Source organism: Nomia melanderi, chromosome 3 (assembly GCF_051020985.1).
Source record: "Nomia melanderi isolate GNS246 chromosome 3, iyNomMela1, whole genome shotgun sequence".
In the NCBI taxonomy this organism is placed as follows: Eukaryota; Metazoa; Arthropoda; class Insecta; order Hymenoptera; family Halictidae; genus Nomia; species Nomia melanderi.
Genome location: NC_135001.1, coordinates 4203007 through 4220395, shown reverse-complemented (window position 1 = coordinate 4220395; position 17389 = coordinate 4203007). Strand labels below are relative to the sequence as shown.

Below are 17389 nucleotides of genomic sequence, written 5' to 3'. Positions count from 1 at the left end.
TGTTTACAGCCATGTTTCGAACCAAAGTTACGTACTGCTGTGGCGGGAAGTAACGATAATAAGAAAGAAGAGAAGAATTCTTTACTTGATAATATGGAAGGGAATTCGTGGTAGCATAAACTAGTAATTCAACGTGTTAATTGGGGAAGATTTTGCGGATTTCGTGTGATGTTCGTAGAAACTTTAGCCTCATAAAAAAGCACGTTTGTACATAATACAGCATACCGTAGTATTGTTAAATTTAGTGATCATTTGTGCAAAAAGTACGGAGACATCGTAAGAACGATACAGTCAACAAACAAAAGCCAAAGGTCTTCTTTCAGACTCTTAATTATGTCATATGATATGTACTATGTTGATATACGGATTATTTCAAATAGCTTTTCAAAAGATATCAATGCTTTCTTTTTAAGATGTATGATCATTATATGTCTTTCATAATGGAACCAGAAAAATTAAGTTCTGCATTTTTGAGGAGATGGATAAGTAATAGGTGTGTAATCAAACATAGAGAATTTACATATATTATACATACCCTTTGGAAATTCTCTTAACTGTTTTCTTATACAACTCTTACTTGTAAATGTTTCAAAAATAATGAAATGTATTTTAAAACAAAGTACACCAAAAATGAAAACTGATTGCAATAGAAGGACATACAAAAGCTGCCTTAATTGCTAGACTTCTAATAATTGCTCAACGTACCATTGAGTACATTCCTAAAAAGTTATAGATTACAAGATTATAACTAACATTATTGTGTTCGTACAAAAAATTGGTGATTTTCAATCAACATTTATCGAGCTTAATAATTCACATAGCAAACTGTGAATCGTTATATTGCCACAGAGATAAACTTTTCTTTTACTAATTTTCTTATTTTATTGAGTACATTTGCATTTGTTCTTGTACTTTATCGTATATTAGATCAAATACTATATTGTACAAAATTTAATATGCCTATACAATTTCACCTTACAAATATCACCTTAAATACCTTATGTACATTAAGATCGTAAAAGCGTTGTTTGGGCAGACTTGAAAAATTGGCCTTCATATTCAACTTAACATAAGTAATATTGTTTACAAAGGAACTGCAGCTATTTGTATAAATCTTGTACAGCGTTATTTTATATATTCGTACAGGAGCGTATACGCTCAAGTTGAAGCAACAATGCAGCACTCGAATATAGAAAATATTCATCGCGACTTGTGAAAATCCATAGTACACGTAAATTGTAAACTTCTGAAAATCAGGAGTTTACAACTCGAAATAATAATAAGGTCATTTACACATATATTATGAACACTCATACATTTAGGAAGTACAATGCATACAACGAAATTTGTTGCAGACTGGACGATTCCTAGTAAACTTTTAATTTGCTGGGTAGAATACAAATAATAGTACATTTAAGTGAAAACAGCCTCTGTAGAACAATAATGGATGAATTTTATTTCAAAACGATCATATTATATTTTGTTGCATAACTACTTCCAATACTTATGTATCAAACTGTTCTTTCTACTGCTCTCTTTATGTTTAAAATAGGTAATCGTTCATTATTAACAAGTGGCTGATTAATAACATCCAACTACTTAAAACGTAAACCTAAATTTGTACCAAAGTCATGTGTAAAATTATTAACATTAGCCATAGTATAATTGTTGTTCATTTAAAATTATTATTTCAGAATAGTCTTACAGAATAAATTTATACATCATCTTATATTAATGGTAAAAACGTGTCGTTACTGCGATAAGTGAAAGAAGCAGCAAATAAATAAGAGATGAAACAAGTTGTAGTTTTAATAGCGAATATGGTGCAATGCCGTGGCGCAGCTACATGCAGCTATATACTTAATATTGGATACAAGATACTATGTTTCTTTCACAGTACAAACAATTCATTATTTCATAAAAGGTAGAAATAATGAACTGATCATTGATTTCATTGTCTTTCGTTCTTAATACGTTAGGTCGATGAAATAACGTTCCTGTTGTCTAAAAGGCGAAGCAAGTTAAGTACATGACGATTATACTTTGTTCCTGTGTAAAGGAAAAAATTATTTAGAAACGTTATTGACCTTTACGACATAGCGATCTTTGCTTTTAGACTTTAGTACACAATTTTATATATAAGATGTTTGTATGATTTGTTAAATTCCTTAATACATATGTTCAAATAGAATGATACATGTGATGCATGTTGAACATTATATTCGGAATGTAAGCATTTCGCGAACACTCATCCCCAGAGGTGGGATAGTGGCTTTATTAGTGAAATATTTACATTCCCTGATAGCAAGGAGTTAGTGGATAGTTCACAAGCAAAATACTGATTTATGTACTTTGTTATTTTTCTTGTGTTTGTACTTAATAAAAAGTTAAATCTAAAATTTAAATTATTTTATTATCTTAATAATAATATGTATTTCGTAAATATACCAAAATTACTAAATTTTTAAACGTCTTTTTTTATGACTATTTCTAGCTTTTGAAAATAAGATGTATTTTAACGATGCATCAAAAGTACTGAACATCTGAAATGTTTTGTATCATTCTATTACAATCAAGAAATTGAACATCATTGTATACAAATGAAAATAAAATTAATTAATTAACAGGACTCATTTTACACATGTTTATTACAGAAATACATTATTTAAACATCTATATTATAAGTAGTATCATTTTTTATTTCTTAAGATGAAGTAGGAAAACTATTTTCTATTAAATAAAACTGATGGAGTAATTTAGTATAACATATATTACCTACAATGAAATTATTATTACAACAATTACATGCAAAAAGAAAAAAATGTGCATCTGACTTACAAAAATTCTTCTATATTATATTTGCAACTGAGCTTCGGGTAATACAACTTTTTCGCCAGGTTTAAACGCAGGCATACCAAGATAGGGACAACTGGCACATCTAAACGCATCACCAAGGTAGCACTGTAAAATGCATGAAATTTTTATGTAATTTTTAATTTTCTTTTTTTTTTATTTGAAGTACTCATCAGGTATTACATACATTTCCACAGGAACTCTTTACACTTTTCTCTTCTGTAATTTTTCCACTTAGTTCCTCAGCTAATCCACACGTACAATCTTTACATGCTTTCCGTTTTCCTGTTGTACTACAGACTGAAATAGAATTACAAAAATTAATATATTTATAAAACTCTACAGATGTTTTAATATTTCTACCTTTTAAACTTGAAGCTTCTGGTTTCAATACATCTGTTTCATCAAGAAGTTCATCTTCATCAATTAATTCTTCATCCACAACATTGTCTAATGTCCAAACGTTAGGTTTCGCTTGCCCAAAATTAAGCGTTATACTAGAACCAATCTGTATAAATGCAAAACAAAGTATCAGATAATGTATTAACTATAATAATTAAAAAGTAAATAACGGAACAACTTACTTCAAATGAAGGTTTTTCAGCTACAATTTCAGAAACATTATCCATATCTTTGTATACACTAAGCAATAAATTTTTTAACCGAGTATCTATATCTTCAGGTGATTTTACTTTGAAACCAGCTAATTTTAAATTTGATATTCTCTTGTCATATTCAGATTGTACATTTTTCTTTTCTTGAAATGATTCATAAATAATTAAAATACCTGCTGGTTTCATTATTTTTAGACAATCTTCCAAATATGTTTCGTAATTCGGACATGATTGTTTAAAAACAGAAATAATCACGTTGTAAGATGGTGCGTTATTAACACCTACAATAAATGTATGTTATATAGATTGAATACATTAATTACATTCAAGTAATATATACTATAAAACCATTTTCTAAATAAAAAAAGCGTCACGTGCCAGCCTTAATGTAACTGTTTCAAGTACTTAGATAATTACTTACGTGTTTCTAATTCATTTGTTGGTATAATTGTCAATTGTTCGGCATCACGAAGAGGCCTTTCTACATTTTTTATAAAGTCATCAACATCATCCTTTAAAATTTCACGGTCTAGGATTATCAGAACACTGTTGTTTTCTTTGAGGAACGTCATTTTAAATAAACACTCAAAAAGTTCAACACAAAAGCAGTGAAAGATACAAGTACCAGATTTCTGCGAAATCAGAAATCAGCTGGTCTCTTGAATTAACTAATAATAGATTGGTAACTGTCTTCGCAGTTTATGCACAACAACTGCTCCATCTACCCACAAAATAATGAATTATTTTATACATTTTCTGTATTATACCACAGACGAAGCATTGCTGCGACTATACCGAAGATAAAGTTATTTATATAATAAGTTATAGAGTTTTTATACAAATTTAAGACACAGACTTGTGATCGACTGTGCTGAAAATCCATATACACATTTCAGTTGTGGGAATTTTTGTTTAAACCTCGCGGAATTTTTGGAATTTCAAACTATTTCATTGTCGTGTTCGACGTTATCGACAATTTATTCTCCAGATTTGTTAATAGGAATGAAGTATCTTGTATACACCATTTCAACTACGAATGCTTTATATTGAAATATAGAGATATATTTGTACGTTCATATTGGACACAATTTTTTTATTATGTAGTTGTATATATTTCATTGTCTGACCATTTTACTTGAGGAGAATAAACAGAAAGTGCTTTCGTACATATGAAGAGGGAATTGTAACCAGCCTTGGATTTCTATATCAGCAAAGTAATCTTCTTGCCTTATAATAATTTATGAGATATATCATTTGTTTATTTATATTTGATTTCTTATCAGTGATTATATTTTAAATTCGAGACTTTTAACAATGTATGAATTAAAGTTCATGCGTACTAATATTCTTTTTGGAAAATAATTATCAAGAAACTATGTTATCTTACTGTATTATTTATCTACGTGATCGAAGTGCTTATTTCTTATCTTCCGATTAAACATCAAACATCAGAAAAGTTGATATTCATATTGTCTAAAATATTTCACAATTTCAAATACTTGGAGGGTAAAATATTTATTTAAACAATTATACTGACATTTTATATTTTCTAAACTCTGTAACTTTTAATAATAAAGGCGTGTTGAAAATAAAAATTGTCTAAAATAAATACCACATATACTAAATATAATTGTCTTTATATATGTATATAAAAATGATATATGAAGGAAGTCATTTTATAATTTTCTTAAAATACAATATCCCTATAAATTAAAAAAAATGTATAACGCATACACATGTGTATTTTAATATTATTGTGATAATAAAATAAAGAATGTCTAACCTGTCAGGAGTTCCATTAGGTTTGGAAAGTTATTTTTAAAATAAGAGGCTTGGGAAACTTGATTAAAATTCTTGTTATTTCAATTTTTTGAAAATTGTAATGCTATCATGTAAATTAAACGAATTCGCGGTGTAATAATAATAAAGGAAAAGGAGAAACGTTTTTTCGTAAGTATATACCGATTATTAAACTGTAGTTGAATGATGCAAATAATTTAAAACACAAAGAAAGTAAATTGAACTTGAATTACAGAATCGTATTTGTGTTAAAAGAAGATAGATACAAACACATCTTTGAACGCATGAGACAACGATTAAATTACACTTGAAGCATAAGAAGTGGAAGGGACCAACTGCTTCATCCACTTTAATATCTCTTAACAAAACGTCATATATGAAAGGTATCAGACCTGATAACCCGACGGTTAGTCGTACGTTGGTACGCGAACGAACTGCACGCGAGTGATTTATAGTGGTGTAAAAGTTAAAAATATTTTGAAGAGGTGAGTGTTTAACAGAATTTTGTTTTGATAGACAACGACTTTTTAATTCGTATCTAAAAACTTAGTTCCGTGAAAGTGAATACATGACGTAATACTGCGACGTAACATGCAAACTGTACATTGAATTGAATTGTGATGGTACAATTTGGAATGTTGATGGATATTCACGTTGGGAATATTAATTTAACATTAACAAACGGGATAAAATTTTCATTAATACGGATATTAAGTTAAATGAAAATCCTGTTGATTAAAAAAAAAAGAAAGATTACCAATGCATCAACTTTCTTTTACTTGTGTCATAAAATGTGTATTTGATATATTCTATTTGTAAAGAATATATTACAGGAAAGTGTGATATATACGTATGAAACTGTTAAATACTATTTCATTATTCAGTTCAATTAAAAACATGTGACTTATTAATACAATTGTGTTTTCTTCCTACACTTATCATGTTATAGATTTTTTTCAAGAGCATAGGTCATTCTTATCAATTAGGCAATACGCCTTGCAACAGAATTGACTTAGATTATTTGTTAGTAGAATTATCACTATCAGTTGTATAATGATACTTAGAGAACATGTTTAAAAGATACTTTATTATATATTATAAGATACTTAGGATATTCTGTGAAATAAATCAGTTTTTCTCGGTAATAACTTGCATCCTACGTTTTAAACATTGAGCAAAGTTTCATAATTACTAAAGATTCCTTAATTTATAGTTAAACTGCTTCTAGTATATAAAATACAAATAAAAATAAAATATAAACTTAGGGTCTTATAAGTGCCATTTGTTTGATATTGTGGTATTACGTAATGTTACTTCAGGAAGTACGTTCTTCACCATTGCTTCTATAATCAATGTGATATTTGTTTCAAATATTTAAATTAGACAGAGAGAAGGTTACATGAGATATGTTAAATTATATGTAAAATTTGTTAAATAGGTGAACCATGTTAATTTTTTAAATTAATTATGAAAGTTTTTCAAACATTATTTGTTATGCTATTATCTTTATAGGTTTATTTAACACTATAAGTGGAAACAATGATTACTTCAATTCTCAACACTGTAAAGGACTCAAAAACAACTCACAATTTAGTTTTTTATGTCAATGGGAGGGAGGTATGTATGTACACAAAATGTTAAACTATTTAAATAAAAACTTTCGCACTTAACTATGAATAAAAAAGACCAACTTAATCATAAAACTGAATTATAAAAAATAATACTATTAATTAAATATTATATTTTCCAAAATTTATATTTCTAACCGTTCTGTTTTAAGTAAAAAAAATTATAATTTACTTAGGTTATTTAACGCAATCAAGATCAATTGGTTACTCGCACACCAACTCACGCATTATACTGATTATACTTTTTCTGTTATTTCACGCGACAGTTGTGGCGCAATGATCGCAGCCATATTGGATTAGATTTAAACTGAGAAAAGTAGTCTATTGCTATCAGTTGAGTTTTAATATTTTATACTTTTAATATTAATAATACTCTTACAATATTTCATAATATTTTGAACAGATTCGAATATCAAGAATTTTTTTGTTATAATTTTACGTATATTATGATTTTATTATATGCTACAAGCACTCGTACTGTATTTTAGGTACTAGATGACAATGTCCAACCAGAATGGACATTATTATGGTACTTGAGAAATAAATGTATCCTTAACATTAAAATTGCACAACTAAAACTACAAAAGCTGTTTCTGCTGTAATATTTTTTTCTTCAAGCATGACAACTGTAAAAAATCAGATAATTAGATAAACCTTGGAAATGGTAATAATTTAAACGACGGACGTTTCGTTAGAATCCTGATTACTTATTAGTCTCAGACTTCTAACGAAGCCGTAAGCCGATCTAGAGATTATGTAAAAGGTAATCACGTATTTCCATATTAAAAATTCTCTACTATCCGATGAACGCATGAGTTGTTTTTCTTCTTACAACATTGGAATTCTCAATAACGCGACCTTTTATAATACATTGGTATTCAAACGTTTAACACGTTGACTGCCATGGTGGTCACCGGTGGCCGGAGCTTCCAAATTGCTTGGAAATATTTACAATAAGGAAATTGATGTTGAATGAAAATATTTAGTGACATAAGTAACTAGATAATAGCTTCATATGAGTACTATATCACCACATTCTGAATATGTATTTCTGATAATACTTAACTTTGTTACGGTAGGATAAATATTATTGTACGAAACAGTAACAATTCTCGTGGCAGTCAATGTGTTAAACCATCTTTGCACCTTCAGTACAATTTTTCAAAAAAGCATTTACTATGCTAACACACGGCTGATCGAAAATGGAAGACTTCATTTATTTCAATAAGAAAAAACTGTATGCAAATGTAAACATATTTATGTGTCCTTATTATTTATTTCTCGTATCGCTTTCGAAGATTTTTCGAATGTATAAAGCGAATACGTTTCGTTAACACGTCGAGTGCACGGTTTCATAGAGCAAAATACACGAAATGGAAAAAGTATAAAATTTAATCGTTTTATTGAATTGCATTATTATTACTGCACATTCATCTGTCTGAATGTCACCGTATTAAGTAGCATTGTTTATAATATAGAAATGTTTTCAAATAATCATTGTTCCATTAAGTGTACCATGGTAATTCGATTTAGTTGAGGATCACCCGTCACCCCCATGACATTCAACGTGTTAATATCGTAATTCACTTGTTTCAAATATTAATTACCCTCAATTCTATTGAAATCCTTAATGGCGACAACACAGTATACCTAACTGGAACAAAATTGGGTTGCGCGGAAGGTGGTTGCGGTGCTTGTACAGTAATGATCTCGAAGGTGGATTTCAAAACGAAAAATATTTCGTATCCTTTTACATCGTTATCATCTCGGGCTGAATTAAAATTGTATAATAAACATATGCTAATTATTAGCGATGGTATCGGTTAAAATTTCCGATAAATAGTAAATTACAAAACGCACATGTGCGTGGAATACATTGTAGAAATAATTTCTGCGGAGTTGTAGAAGCTTCTAGGATACGTTTCACTATTTTAGTGTTTTCTATTATTACTTGCAACTTTCGCAGAGTTTTTACATTGAACAGATTGTTTTCCTTGACGGCCCACACCTGACAATTATTATAGACATTTGGCAGTGAACGCGTGTTTAACACCCGTCTGTGCTGTGCACGGTATGGCGGTGACCACAGTTGAGGGTATTGGTAGCGTTAAAACGAAACTGCATTCGGTACAGGAACGTATCGCGAAAGCTCATGGCTCTCAATGCGGTTTTTGCACGCCGGGAATCGTTATGTCTATGTATGCTTTGTTACGAAGCACACCGAAACCTACAATGAAGGATCTTGAAATTGCATTCCAAGGTAATACGGAAACCAAAGGCTTACAAACTCCTTTCAATGGTCATTAATAATTATTAATTCAAATTAACCACGGATTACTGGATTAATTTGATTACTTGATTATTCGATTGATTAATTTAATTATTTTTCTTAGTACACGTTTCTTGTTTGACTGAAAAAAAAATATTTTAATGTAACATACAATTATTGTATATAGATATACATTTTAATTACGTGCATTTCGAAATGAGTCTATGCAGATGTTTGTTTATGTGGTTAAAACATGTAAGTATTTGTACCTGGTATAAAAAGTAAATTCATATTTTTAAGTGGCATTGTATTTTGTGATTTTAATGAACGGCGAAGCATTGTTGTCAGAATCAAAGAAATTTATTTCATTATTGGAAAAAGTGACATTGTTTAACAGCGAGGAAGTCGTCGACGGCGAACTGTAATTCCTCTTACATCAATTCAAGAAATATTTTATGCTTGTTTTATTTTTCTAATTTATAGAAGTAGGTGTGTGTTAGTTGTGATATTACCAATACCAAGTGATTTTATAGTTCAAAGTGTTTCCTCCATATGTGTCTTTGCAATGTCTGTTAATACCGTTGTGTTAAAATTACCTACACCAATTTATGATGAATTTCGAATGGCCTTAACTGAAAAATGTTGTTTTGCAGAGTTGTTACAAAATTTATGTGCTGTGTATTGAGTGGTTTGAGCTATGAAGAAACTGGGAACGAAGTGAAAGGAAAACCATGCGGGAAGTTAGAAAAATGAATGGTAATAGCTCCTGCGTTTGCAGAAGCATGATATTGCCGAGAATTTAGCAAAATTGACGATGAAAATATAATCTTTGCGGAGAAGGTAGTTTATTAATAAAATTACGTTTGCGTAAAGACCTACTTTATTATGTTTGAAAAGAATAGAATATAAACAACTGCTCTGTTGGCAGTCGCATTATACACCAAGAAAATGGCGTCTTCTGGAACGGAAATCGTGGATTAGACATGGAGTGGTACTTTCAAATTTGTTATTATATTCCTTAACAATTCAATGGACTCAAACGTGCGCGGAGACTTTCCTGCGAATTTTATAATTTAGTACTATACGAATACAATTGTTAATAATATTGTAATTATATTATATTTATATTGTAGAATTTTAATAATAAAAACCTTTAGAACACATCCGTAGTATTATTTAACGCTGTCATTTTAGAATTGTTTTCAGTTTCAGCGACTTCCTCGTTGTTAATTCGAACAATGTATAAAATAAATGTATCGGAAAAGTTTGTAAAGCAATAAAAGATAACGGTATCTTCAAATTTCCCGATTGTTTGAAATATATCTTTTACAATCAATACGAAAAGTAACCGATACAATTAAGCGATTTTAATTTGGTCATATCATGGACACGTGTGAATGCATAATAATTATCAACTATTATTTTATTTCACATACGATTTGTAGGAAATCTATGCAGATGCACCGGGTATCGTCCTATCATAGAAGCGTTCAAAACATTCACCGAAGAATGGGAACAGATGCAATTACTGTCAAATCATCAAGAAAAATCATTACCGAACGGAGTCTGTCCAATGGGCGAGAATTGTTGCAAAAAAATCCCAATCGCGGAGCCGGCCGAAGTTTTCAATTCAAAAGAATTCCGACCATACGATCCGTCTCAAGAAATTATATTTCCGCCCAGACTGCTCGTAAGAAATCATAAATAAATATTTGCTTCATCGATTGAACAGTGCAACTCACAAAGTTAACGTAAGTACCATTTTAAATGAAACCTTAATCGGCGTAATGGATTTTCAGACCGATCCTTACTTACTCACCGAATACTTAGTTATTTCTGGGAAAAATGTTACTTGGTTCAGACCGCGAAATATTACCGAGTTACTTTTTTTGAAGAACAATTATCCTAATGCAAAGATTGTCGTAGGAAATACCGAGATAGGTATGTTATAATCAGTGCTGGAATCTTCATGATTTTTACTAGATCAAATATAATTGTACTTTCATTCGATTTTATAATGCTAAATCGTACCAATAAGTGAATGAAATTACTTTGCATGTTTCTTTGCACGTATATAAGCGAGGTTTTGTCATTTTTCTCGAGGTGTTGAGGTGAAATTTAAACATTTGTCCTATCCGTGGCTTATACATCCGATTTTGGTCGAGGATATGTGTACCGTTCAAGACAACGGAGAACTGTTGCATCTGGGTGCCAGCAATACGCTCGTTGATATGGAAAAGGTATTAAAACAACGAATTGACGAAAGACCTGGTAAACAATTTAACTTTAGTGACATTTACGAGATAATCTCCGAATTCCTTAAGTTAATGCTCTCGATTGATCTCTGACGCAGAACACGAGACACGAATTTTTAGCGAAATAGTTAGCATGCTCCATTGGTTTGCTGGCAAGCAAATCAGAAACGTAGCTGTAAGTTTTCCATATTTTCATGAATAACTTTCCAATATTGGAGCGACTCGCAATTTCGTATAATTATAACTGTTCTGCATATTTCCGTAATAGGCTGTTGGGGGAAACATAATGACAGGAAGCCCTATATCAGATTTAAATCCAATTTTCATGGCAGCAGGCGTGCAATTATGTCTTTCCAGCTACGGGAACGGAAATAGAGTTGTCCCAATGGATCATACTTTTTTTAAAGGCTACCGGCAGAATATAGTCTTACCAGACGAAGTTTTGATTGCGATTCGTATACCCTTCACCAAAGAAGTAAATCACGAATATACACGTCTATACATTTTCCATTGTTCTAAATACTTACTACTCTTTAACCTTTAACTACTCGCGCCCTGAATTTTCACCTAACTACCCACGCGGTGTATTCTATACACTACATGTGTGACTGAGTACATATAATTATTCTATTGGGACGAGACAATACATCGTCTTGATGAATTATGCTATTTATTAGGAATATAACCATAAATGAATATAATAATTGATAATAGGCAAAGAGAAACTGATGAAATTGATTTTACATTATTATTCGCGTCATTCGCATCAGTTAAAGGTTAAAGAAAATTTAGTACAGTTCGAATGTATCGTCTTATCTTTCTTCCATTTTCCAGAATCAGTATTTTGTGGCTTACAAGCAAGCTAGAAGACGAGACGATGATATCGCTATTGTGAATATGGCGCTAAATGTATTTTTCGAACCGGGAACTAACATTGTACAGAAAGCGAGTTTGGCGTTTGGCGGAATGGCTCCGACAACAGTCTTGGCGAGGAAAACTTGCGAAACTATGATTGGAAGGTATTTCATTTCATTTTTATATCGGTTATGCATGAAATTTCCCTTTTTGAGGATACCATTTCACTGGGAAACAATGAATTCTTTTAGACATTGGGATGAAAGTCTTCTCAACGATGTTCATTCTTCGCTGTTAGATGAATTGCCGCTTCCGGATAACGTTCCAGGTGGTATGGTCAAGTATCGCAAATCTTTAACTCTGAGGTATGTAATTCTCGTACTTGTTCGTAGTTTCTTTTGCCTTTGATTAATTCGCTTTGTACGAGTAAATTATACAATTAACGAAACAGTAATCTATCAATTACGATTCGAATTACCAATCAAATTTTCCTTCAATTTCACAGTTTGGTCTTTAAAGGATTTTTACGTATACACGAAAAGCTTCAGTCAACATTGGACATTCGTCCATCGTGGCCGGCGACGTTCGCAAGCGGCGCGGAAGGTTTTCAAGATAAGGAACCGAGAAGCTCGCAATATTATCAAATGGTACGCATCATTTTCTCGTCCAGTTTATAGTCATGTAGTGTCATGCATTTTACACTGTTTGAATATTGTTTCTTGATGTATCAGGTTTCAAAGGATCAAGAAGCAAATGATTTAATTGGAAGGCCCGTTGTACACGCGAGCGCTTTGAAGCAAGCGACTGGAGAAGCGATTTATTGCGACGACATAAAGAAATTGCCAGAAGAACTCTATTTGTCACTGGTTTTGTCGACTAGAGCTCACGCGAAAATTTTGAAAATCGACGCGAGTAAGGCGATGTTTGAGGAAGGTGTTGTAGCCTTTTATAGCGCGCGATGCATACCTGAGAAGCAACGTTACTTCGGGCCTGTGTTCCACGATGAAGAAGTCTTCGTGTCGGAAACGGTGAGGCTTGTTCGCGGTGAAATACGATAGAAAACAATATTTTTTTACTTGGAATAATTTAACACGTTGAATGCCATGGGGGTTACCTGTGAGCCCCAACCAAACCGAATTACTATAGTTCACTCAATTAAACGATGATTATCTAGAAACATTTCTATATTACAAATAATGATGTATAATGAGGTGATATTCAGCTTGACGAATATGCAGTAATAATAATGCAATTCGATAAAATGATTTAATATTGAATTCTTTCCGTTCTGTGTATTTTGCTCCATGAAGTCGTGCGGCATTCAACGTGTTGAGCATCCATTCTGGATAAACGAAGGATTAAGGTTGATCGAATTGAACGAATGTTCAAATATTCTTTGTAATATTATAAAGTGTTAAAGTAAAAATTGATGAATGTATATTGCTAAGGTCACTAGTCAAGGTCAACCGATCGGAGCAATAGTCGCAGTCAGTCAGTCTATCGCACAAAAAGCGGCTAGAATGGTTACAGTTGAATACGAAGATATTGAGCCAGCAATCTTCACAATAGAGGTAGAATATGAAAATATAATTTTAGAAATGATATTAAAGTCACACGGTCTTCATAAGTTTAACGTTATTTAAATAGGATGCTATTAAGTATGGTTCTTTCTTCACTGAAATTCCAAAACGTATAAAGAAGGGAGATCCAGAAAAAGCCTTCTCGGAATCAGACCGCATTATAGAAGGTGAAATTCGAATGGGAGGGCAAGAGCATTTTTACCTTGAAACGCAAGCTGTTTTGGCAGTTCCGAAGGAGGACGAGTTGGAGATATTCTGTTCCACGCAACATCCCACGGAAATACAGAAACTCGTTGCACATTGTTTGAATGTTCACGCTAATAGAGTTGTGGTAAGAGTGAAAAGATTAGGCGGCGGATTTGGTGGAAAGGAATCTCGCACTGCAGTTGTCGCTCTACCCGTTGCATTTGCTGCTCATAGGTATCGTCACACCTTAAAAATTGTATGTAGAAATAAATAGTTACTGTGTTGGTTGTTAAGGATAATTGTAAATATGAATTCATTAAAAATAGTGGATATTTTAATACATTATTGTATTGGTTACAGATTAGGGAGACCAGTACGTTGTATGTTAGACAGAGATGAAGATATGATGATAACTGGTACAAGGCATCCATTTTTATTTAAGTATAAAGTTGGATACAATATGAACGGCTCTATTAAAGTTCTGCAAGTGTATATTTATAATAATGCTGGTTATTCGAAAGATCTTTCTCTTGCGGTGAGATATTTTTGAGTTTTTTGCAACTGTACAAAGAGAAAAGAGAAAATTTGGTATTACATTGTTGAATAAAACTGTGAAATTATTTCTTCTGCAGGTTGTAGAACGTGCCATGTTCCACTGTGAAAATGCTTATAACATACCGGTATGTGATGTTTATGGTATTGTGTGTAAAACTAATTTACCATCTAATACTGCGTTCCGTGGTTTCGGAGGTCCGCAAGGAATGTTTGTCATTGAGACTATTATTAGACATATCGCAGAAGATTTATCCCTAGATCCTGTTAAGGTACAGTAATAAATCACGTTGTAGTATATGAAATAAATGCAAATAATTTGTATAATTAAATTCTAACAGATTGCGGAATTAAATTTGTATAAAGAAGGAGACACGACCCATTACAATCAAAAACTTATTAACTGCACAATGAAACGTTGTTGGGAAGAATGCCTTTTATCCTCTAAATACACTGAAAGGCTTGAAAAAGTTCGACAATATAATGAGTAGGTTTAAGTGTTTTTCTCTTCTTCTGTATCACTTCAATTTTATTTCTTGATTTCCTGTAGAACTTGATTCATTTATTATATTTTTTTGTATATACTTTATTGTGTGATTCATATTGCTGAAAAAGAATTATTTTAATAGACGTAATAGGTATAAGAAAAGGGGATTGGCGGTAGTTCCAACCAAGTTTGGTATTTCCTTCACAGTACTTTTTCTAAATCAATCAGGGGCGCTTGTACACGTTTATACAGATGGTTCCGTTTTGATTAGTCACGGCGGTGTCGAAATGGGACAAGGTTTACATACAAAAATGATACAAGTAATATTTGTTTATTTTTAATTACTTTATTGTAATTCAGTTTCATTTGATTGATTTAATTTTTTTTATTGATATAACTATAATTTTGCGTGACACATTACTTTTTCTGTTTAAATATTCCCTTACATTTAGGTAGCAAGTAGAGTATTGAAGATAAATCCAGAGAAAATACATATAATGGAGACAGCTACAGACAAAGTGCCAAACACATCTCCTACTGCAGCTAGTGCTGGTTCAGACTTGAATGGCATGGCTGTTTTAGTGAGTAAACATAATTTTACATAATACATTGTAATTGGAACTGAATATTGAATAAATATACCATCCTGTATTACATAGAATGCATGTGAAGAAATTACAAAACGATTAAAGCCAATAATAGATAAAAACCCAAATGGCACATGGGAGCAGTGGGTAACTGCAGCTTACTTAGAAAGAATCAGTCTTTCTTCCACTGGTTTCTATAAAACACCTGACATTGGATACTCATTTGAGACTAATTCCGGAAATCCGTTTAATTATTTTACATATGGTGCCGCATGTTCAGAAGTAGAAATTGATTGTCTGACTGGTGATCATCAAGTAAGAAAATCATATATGTATATATTCCAAAGCATCTTCTATGATATGTGCATTATGGTTTTAAGTTTCAGTGATATTTTTATATTAATAATTCACGTGTAGGTATTACAAACCGATATTGTCATGGATTTAGGTGCTAGTATTAATCCTGCAATTGACATAGGACAAATAGAAGGAGGTTTTGTGCAAGGATATGGACTTTTTACTCTTGAAGAAATGGTATATTTGAGAAATGGGGCCCTTTTCAGTAGAGGGCCAGGTGCCTACAAATTACCTGGTTTCACTGACATTCCTGAAGTATTTAATGTGTCTTTATTGAAAGGTGCTGCAAATCCCAGAGCTGTTTATTCGTCTAAGGTAATCAGTGTTAATTAATATGTAACCGAAGCATATTTACAATAGATAAATAAGTGTGTTATTACAATTATAGAGTTTACAACAATCTATTGTAATTTAGTGCATCAAATAGCTAGAAAATATTTACATATAGTAAAATTAAAACTATGTCTAGGCTGTTGGAGAACCACCATTATTCTTAGCATCCTCAGTTTTCTTTGCTATTAGAGAAGCCATTAAGTCTGCACGTGCAGAATTTCAAGACGCTGGTTATTTCCGATTTGATTCACCAGCAACTGCAGCGCGCATTCGGTTGGCATGCATTGATGAAATAACGGACCAGGTGAACCGAATGATTACATGCTTTCACTTTATTTCATTATTATTTGATATTTTCTCATATACAGTTCTACACATTATCATTATTATGAAACAGTCATATGGATACGAACATAAAAATTCTACTTCAAAAAAATATTTTTTATTCAATAATAGATGCATCATTGTTTAATTAACTACCAAAGAATTGAAGTAAAAAATATAGAGGAGTCAGTTAAATGCGTAAAGTGTCTATAATTACACAGGCTGATTTAATGCTAATTTATGTTACAGATTTCAGATCCAGATCTGAAGACTCAGTGGAATATTGTTCCATAAAAGGTATCTTATTCAACCGAAAAATAAAAACGTTTACCGTCTTTTTTACTGTGAAATATTAATACATTGTAAATATATAAAAATTGTTATATTAGAACATTTATATAAAAAGAAACGTATTGATTTTGTTTACTTATTATAAATACACATGTTGAGTTTGCACCATAAAATAAAAAAACATTAAAAAATTAAAAGAAAACTTTTTCATACAGTTACGGTACATGTCCAGTCGAGTGTTTTAGAACAAATTAATTTGTTCCAAAGCTGTGTTCATTATAGCGTTCGTTCGTTATAGGATACATCACTGTATAACATAATATTCGAATGATATACGTATAGCAAAACTGAATTGATAAATTATGTACAGTAGGCCATTAGAAATATTAAATAAGCACATAATAAAGTATGGTGTACA

At 31.4% G+C, this 17389-nt stretch overlaps 3 protein-coding genes across 9 annotated transcripts in view; 2 read left to right on the top strand and 1 right to left on the bottom strand.

The window, feature by feature from the left end:
• Positions 1 to 2629, top strand: part of cue (Low-density lipoprotein receptor repeat domain-containing protein cueball) — a 19517-nt gene extending 16888 nt beyond the window's left edge. For both annotated transcript variants that reach the window (XM_031990020.2, XM_031990012.2), the window contains exon 7: positions 10 to 2629. In XM_031990020.2, the coding sequence (XP_031845880.1) occupies positions 10 to 114 (105 nt within the window). In that variant the 3' untranslated portion in view covers positions 115 to 2629. The remainder of the gene's footprint in view (positions 1 to 9) is intronic.
• Positions 2630 to 7164, bottom strand: CIAPIN1 (cytokine induced apoptosis inhibitor 1). Of its 2 annotated transcripts, XM_031990053.2 has the most exons (7): positions 7068 to 7164; positions 3889 to 4188; positions 3438 to 3748; positions 3217 to 3361; positions 3041 to 3153; positions 2839 to 2961; positions 2630 to 2775 (listed from the first exon to the last, which is right to left on the bottom strand). In XM_031990053.2, exons 2-6 carry the CDS (start codon positions 4037 to 4039, stop codon positions 2854 to 2856), a joined length of 828 nt encoding a protein of 275 aa, XP_031845913.1. In that variant the 5' UTR covers positions 4040 to 4188; positions 7068 to 7164; the 3' UTR covers positions 2630 to 2775; positions 2839 to 2853. The 2 variants fall into 2 exon arrangements, with proteins under 2 accessions (XP_031845913.1, XP_031845902.1); XM_031990042.1 differs by having other exon boundaries at positions 2753 to 2961; positions 7068 to 7163.
• ry (xanthine dehydrogenase rosy) lies at positions 5580 to 17389 on the top strand. Of its 5 annotated transcripts, XM_031989972.2 has the most exons (26): positions 5580 to 5752; positions 6780 to 6884; positions 7162 to 7228; positions 7384 to 7441; positions 8541 to 8637; positions 8920 to 9155; positions 10610 to 10854; positions 10964 to 11105; positions 11268 to 11435; positions 11518 to 11594; positions 11688 to 11894; positions 12254 to 12438; positions 12526 to 12639; positions 12780 to 12921; positions 13006 to 13302; positions 13723 to 13845; positions 13922 to 14274; positions 14401 to 14575; positions 14673 to 14864; positions 14934 to 15079; positions 15222 to 15399; positions 15532 to 15660; positions 15739 to 15981; positions 16084 to 16338; positions 16493 to 16660; positions 16930 to 17389. In XM_031989972.2, exons 5-26 carry the CDS (start codon positions 8600 to 8602, stop codon positions 16972 to 16974), a joined length of 3858 nt encoding a protein of 1285 aa, XP_031845832.2. In that variant the 5' UTR covers positions 5580 to 5752; positions 6780 to 6884; positions 7162 to 7228; positions 7384 to 7441; positions 8541 to 8599; the 3' UTR covers positions 16975 to 17389. The 5 variants fall into 5 exon arrangements, with proteins under 5 accessions (XP_031845832.2, XP_031845824.2, XP_031845857.2 ...); XM_031989964.2 differs by lacking the exon at positions 7162 to 7228; XM_031989980.2 differs by lacking the exon at positions 5580 to 5752 and having other exon boundaries at positions 7072 to 7228.

Excerpts from the sequence above, each read along its gene's own strand:
- ry (XM_031989964.2), top strand. The coding sequence starts at position 6,807 with ATGATTACTTCAATTCTCAACACTGTAAAGGACTCAAAAACAACTCAC. Across the intron at positions 12,922-13,005 it reads GCTCGCAATATTATCAAATG|GTTTCAAAGGATCAAGAAGC; the intron begins GTACGCATCATT and ends TTGATGTATCAG. Across the intron at positions 14,275-14,400 it reads GTTGCATTTGCTGCTCATAG|ATTAGGGAGACCAGTACGTT; the intron begins GTATCGTCACAC and ends TATTGGTTACAG.
- CIAPIN1 (XM_031990053.2), bottom strand. The coding sequence starts at position 4,039 with ATGACGTTCCTCAAAGAAAACAACAGTGTTCTGATAATCCTAGACCGT. Across the intron at positions 3,362-3,437 it reads CTGAAAAACCTTCATTTGAA|ATTGGTTCTAGTATAACGCT; the intron begins GTAAGTTGTTCC and ends GCATTTATACAG. Across the intron at positions 2,962-3,040 it reads TAAAGAGTTCCTGTGGAAAT|TGCTACCTTGGTGATGCGTT; the intron begins GTATGTAATACC and ends TGCATTTTACAG.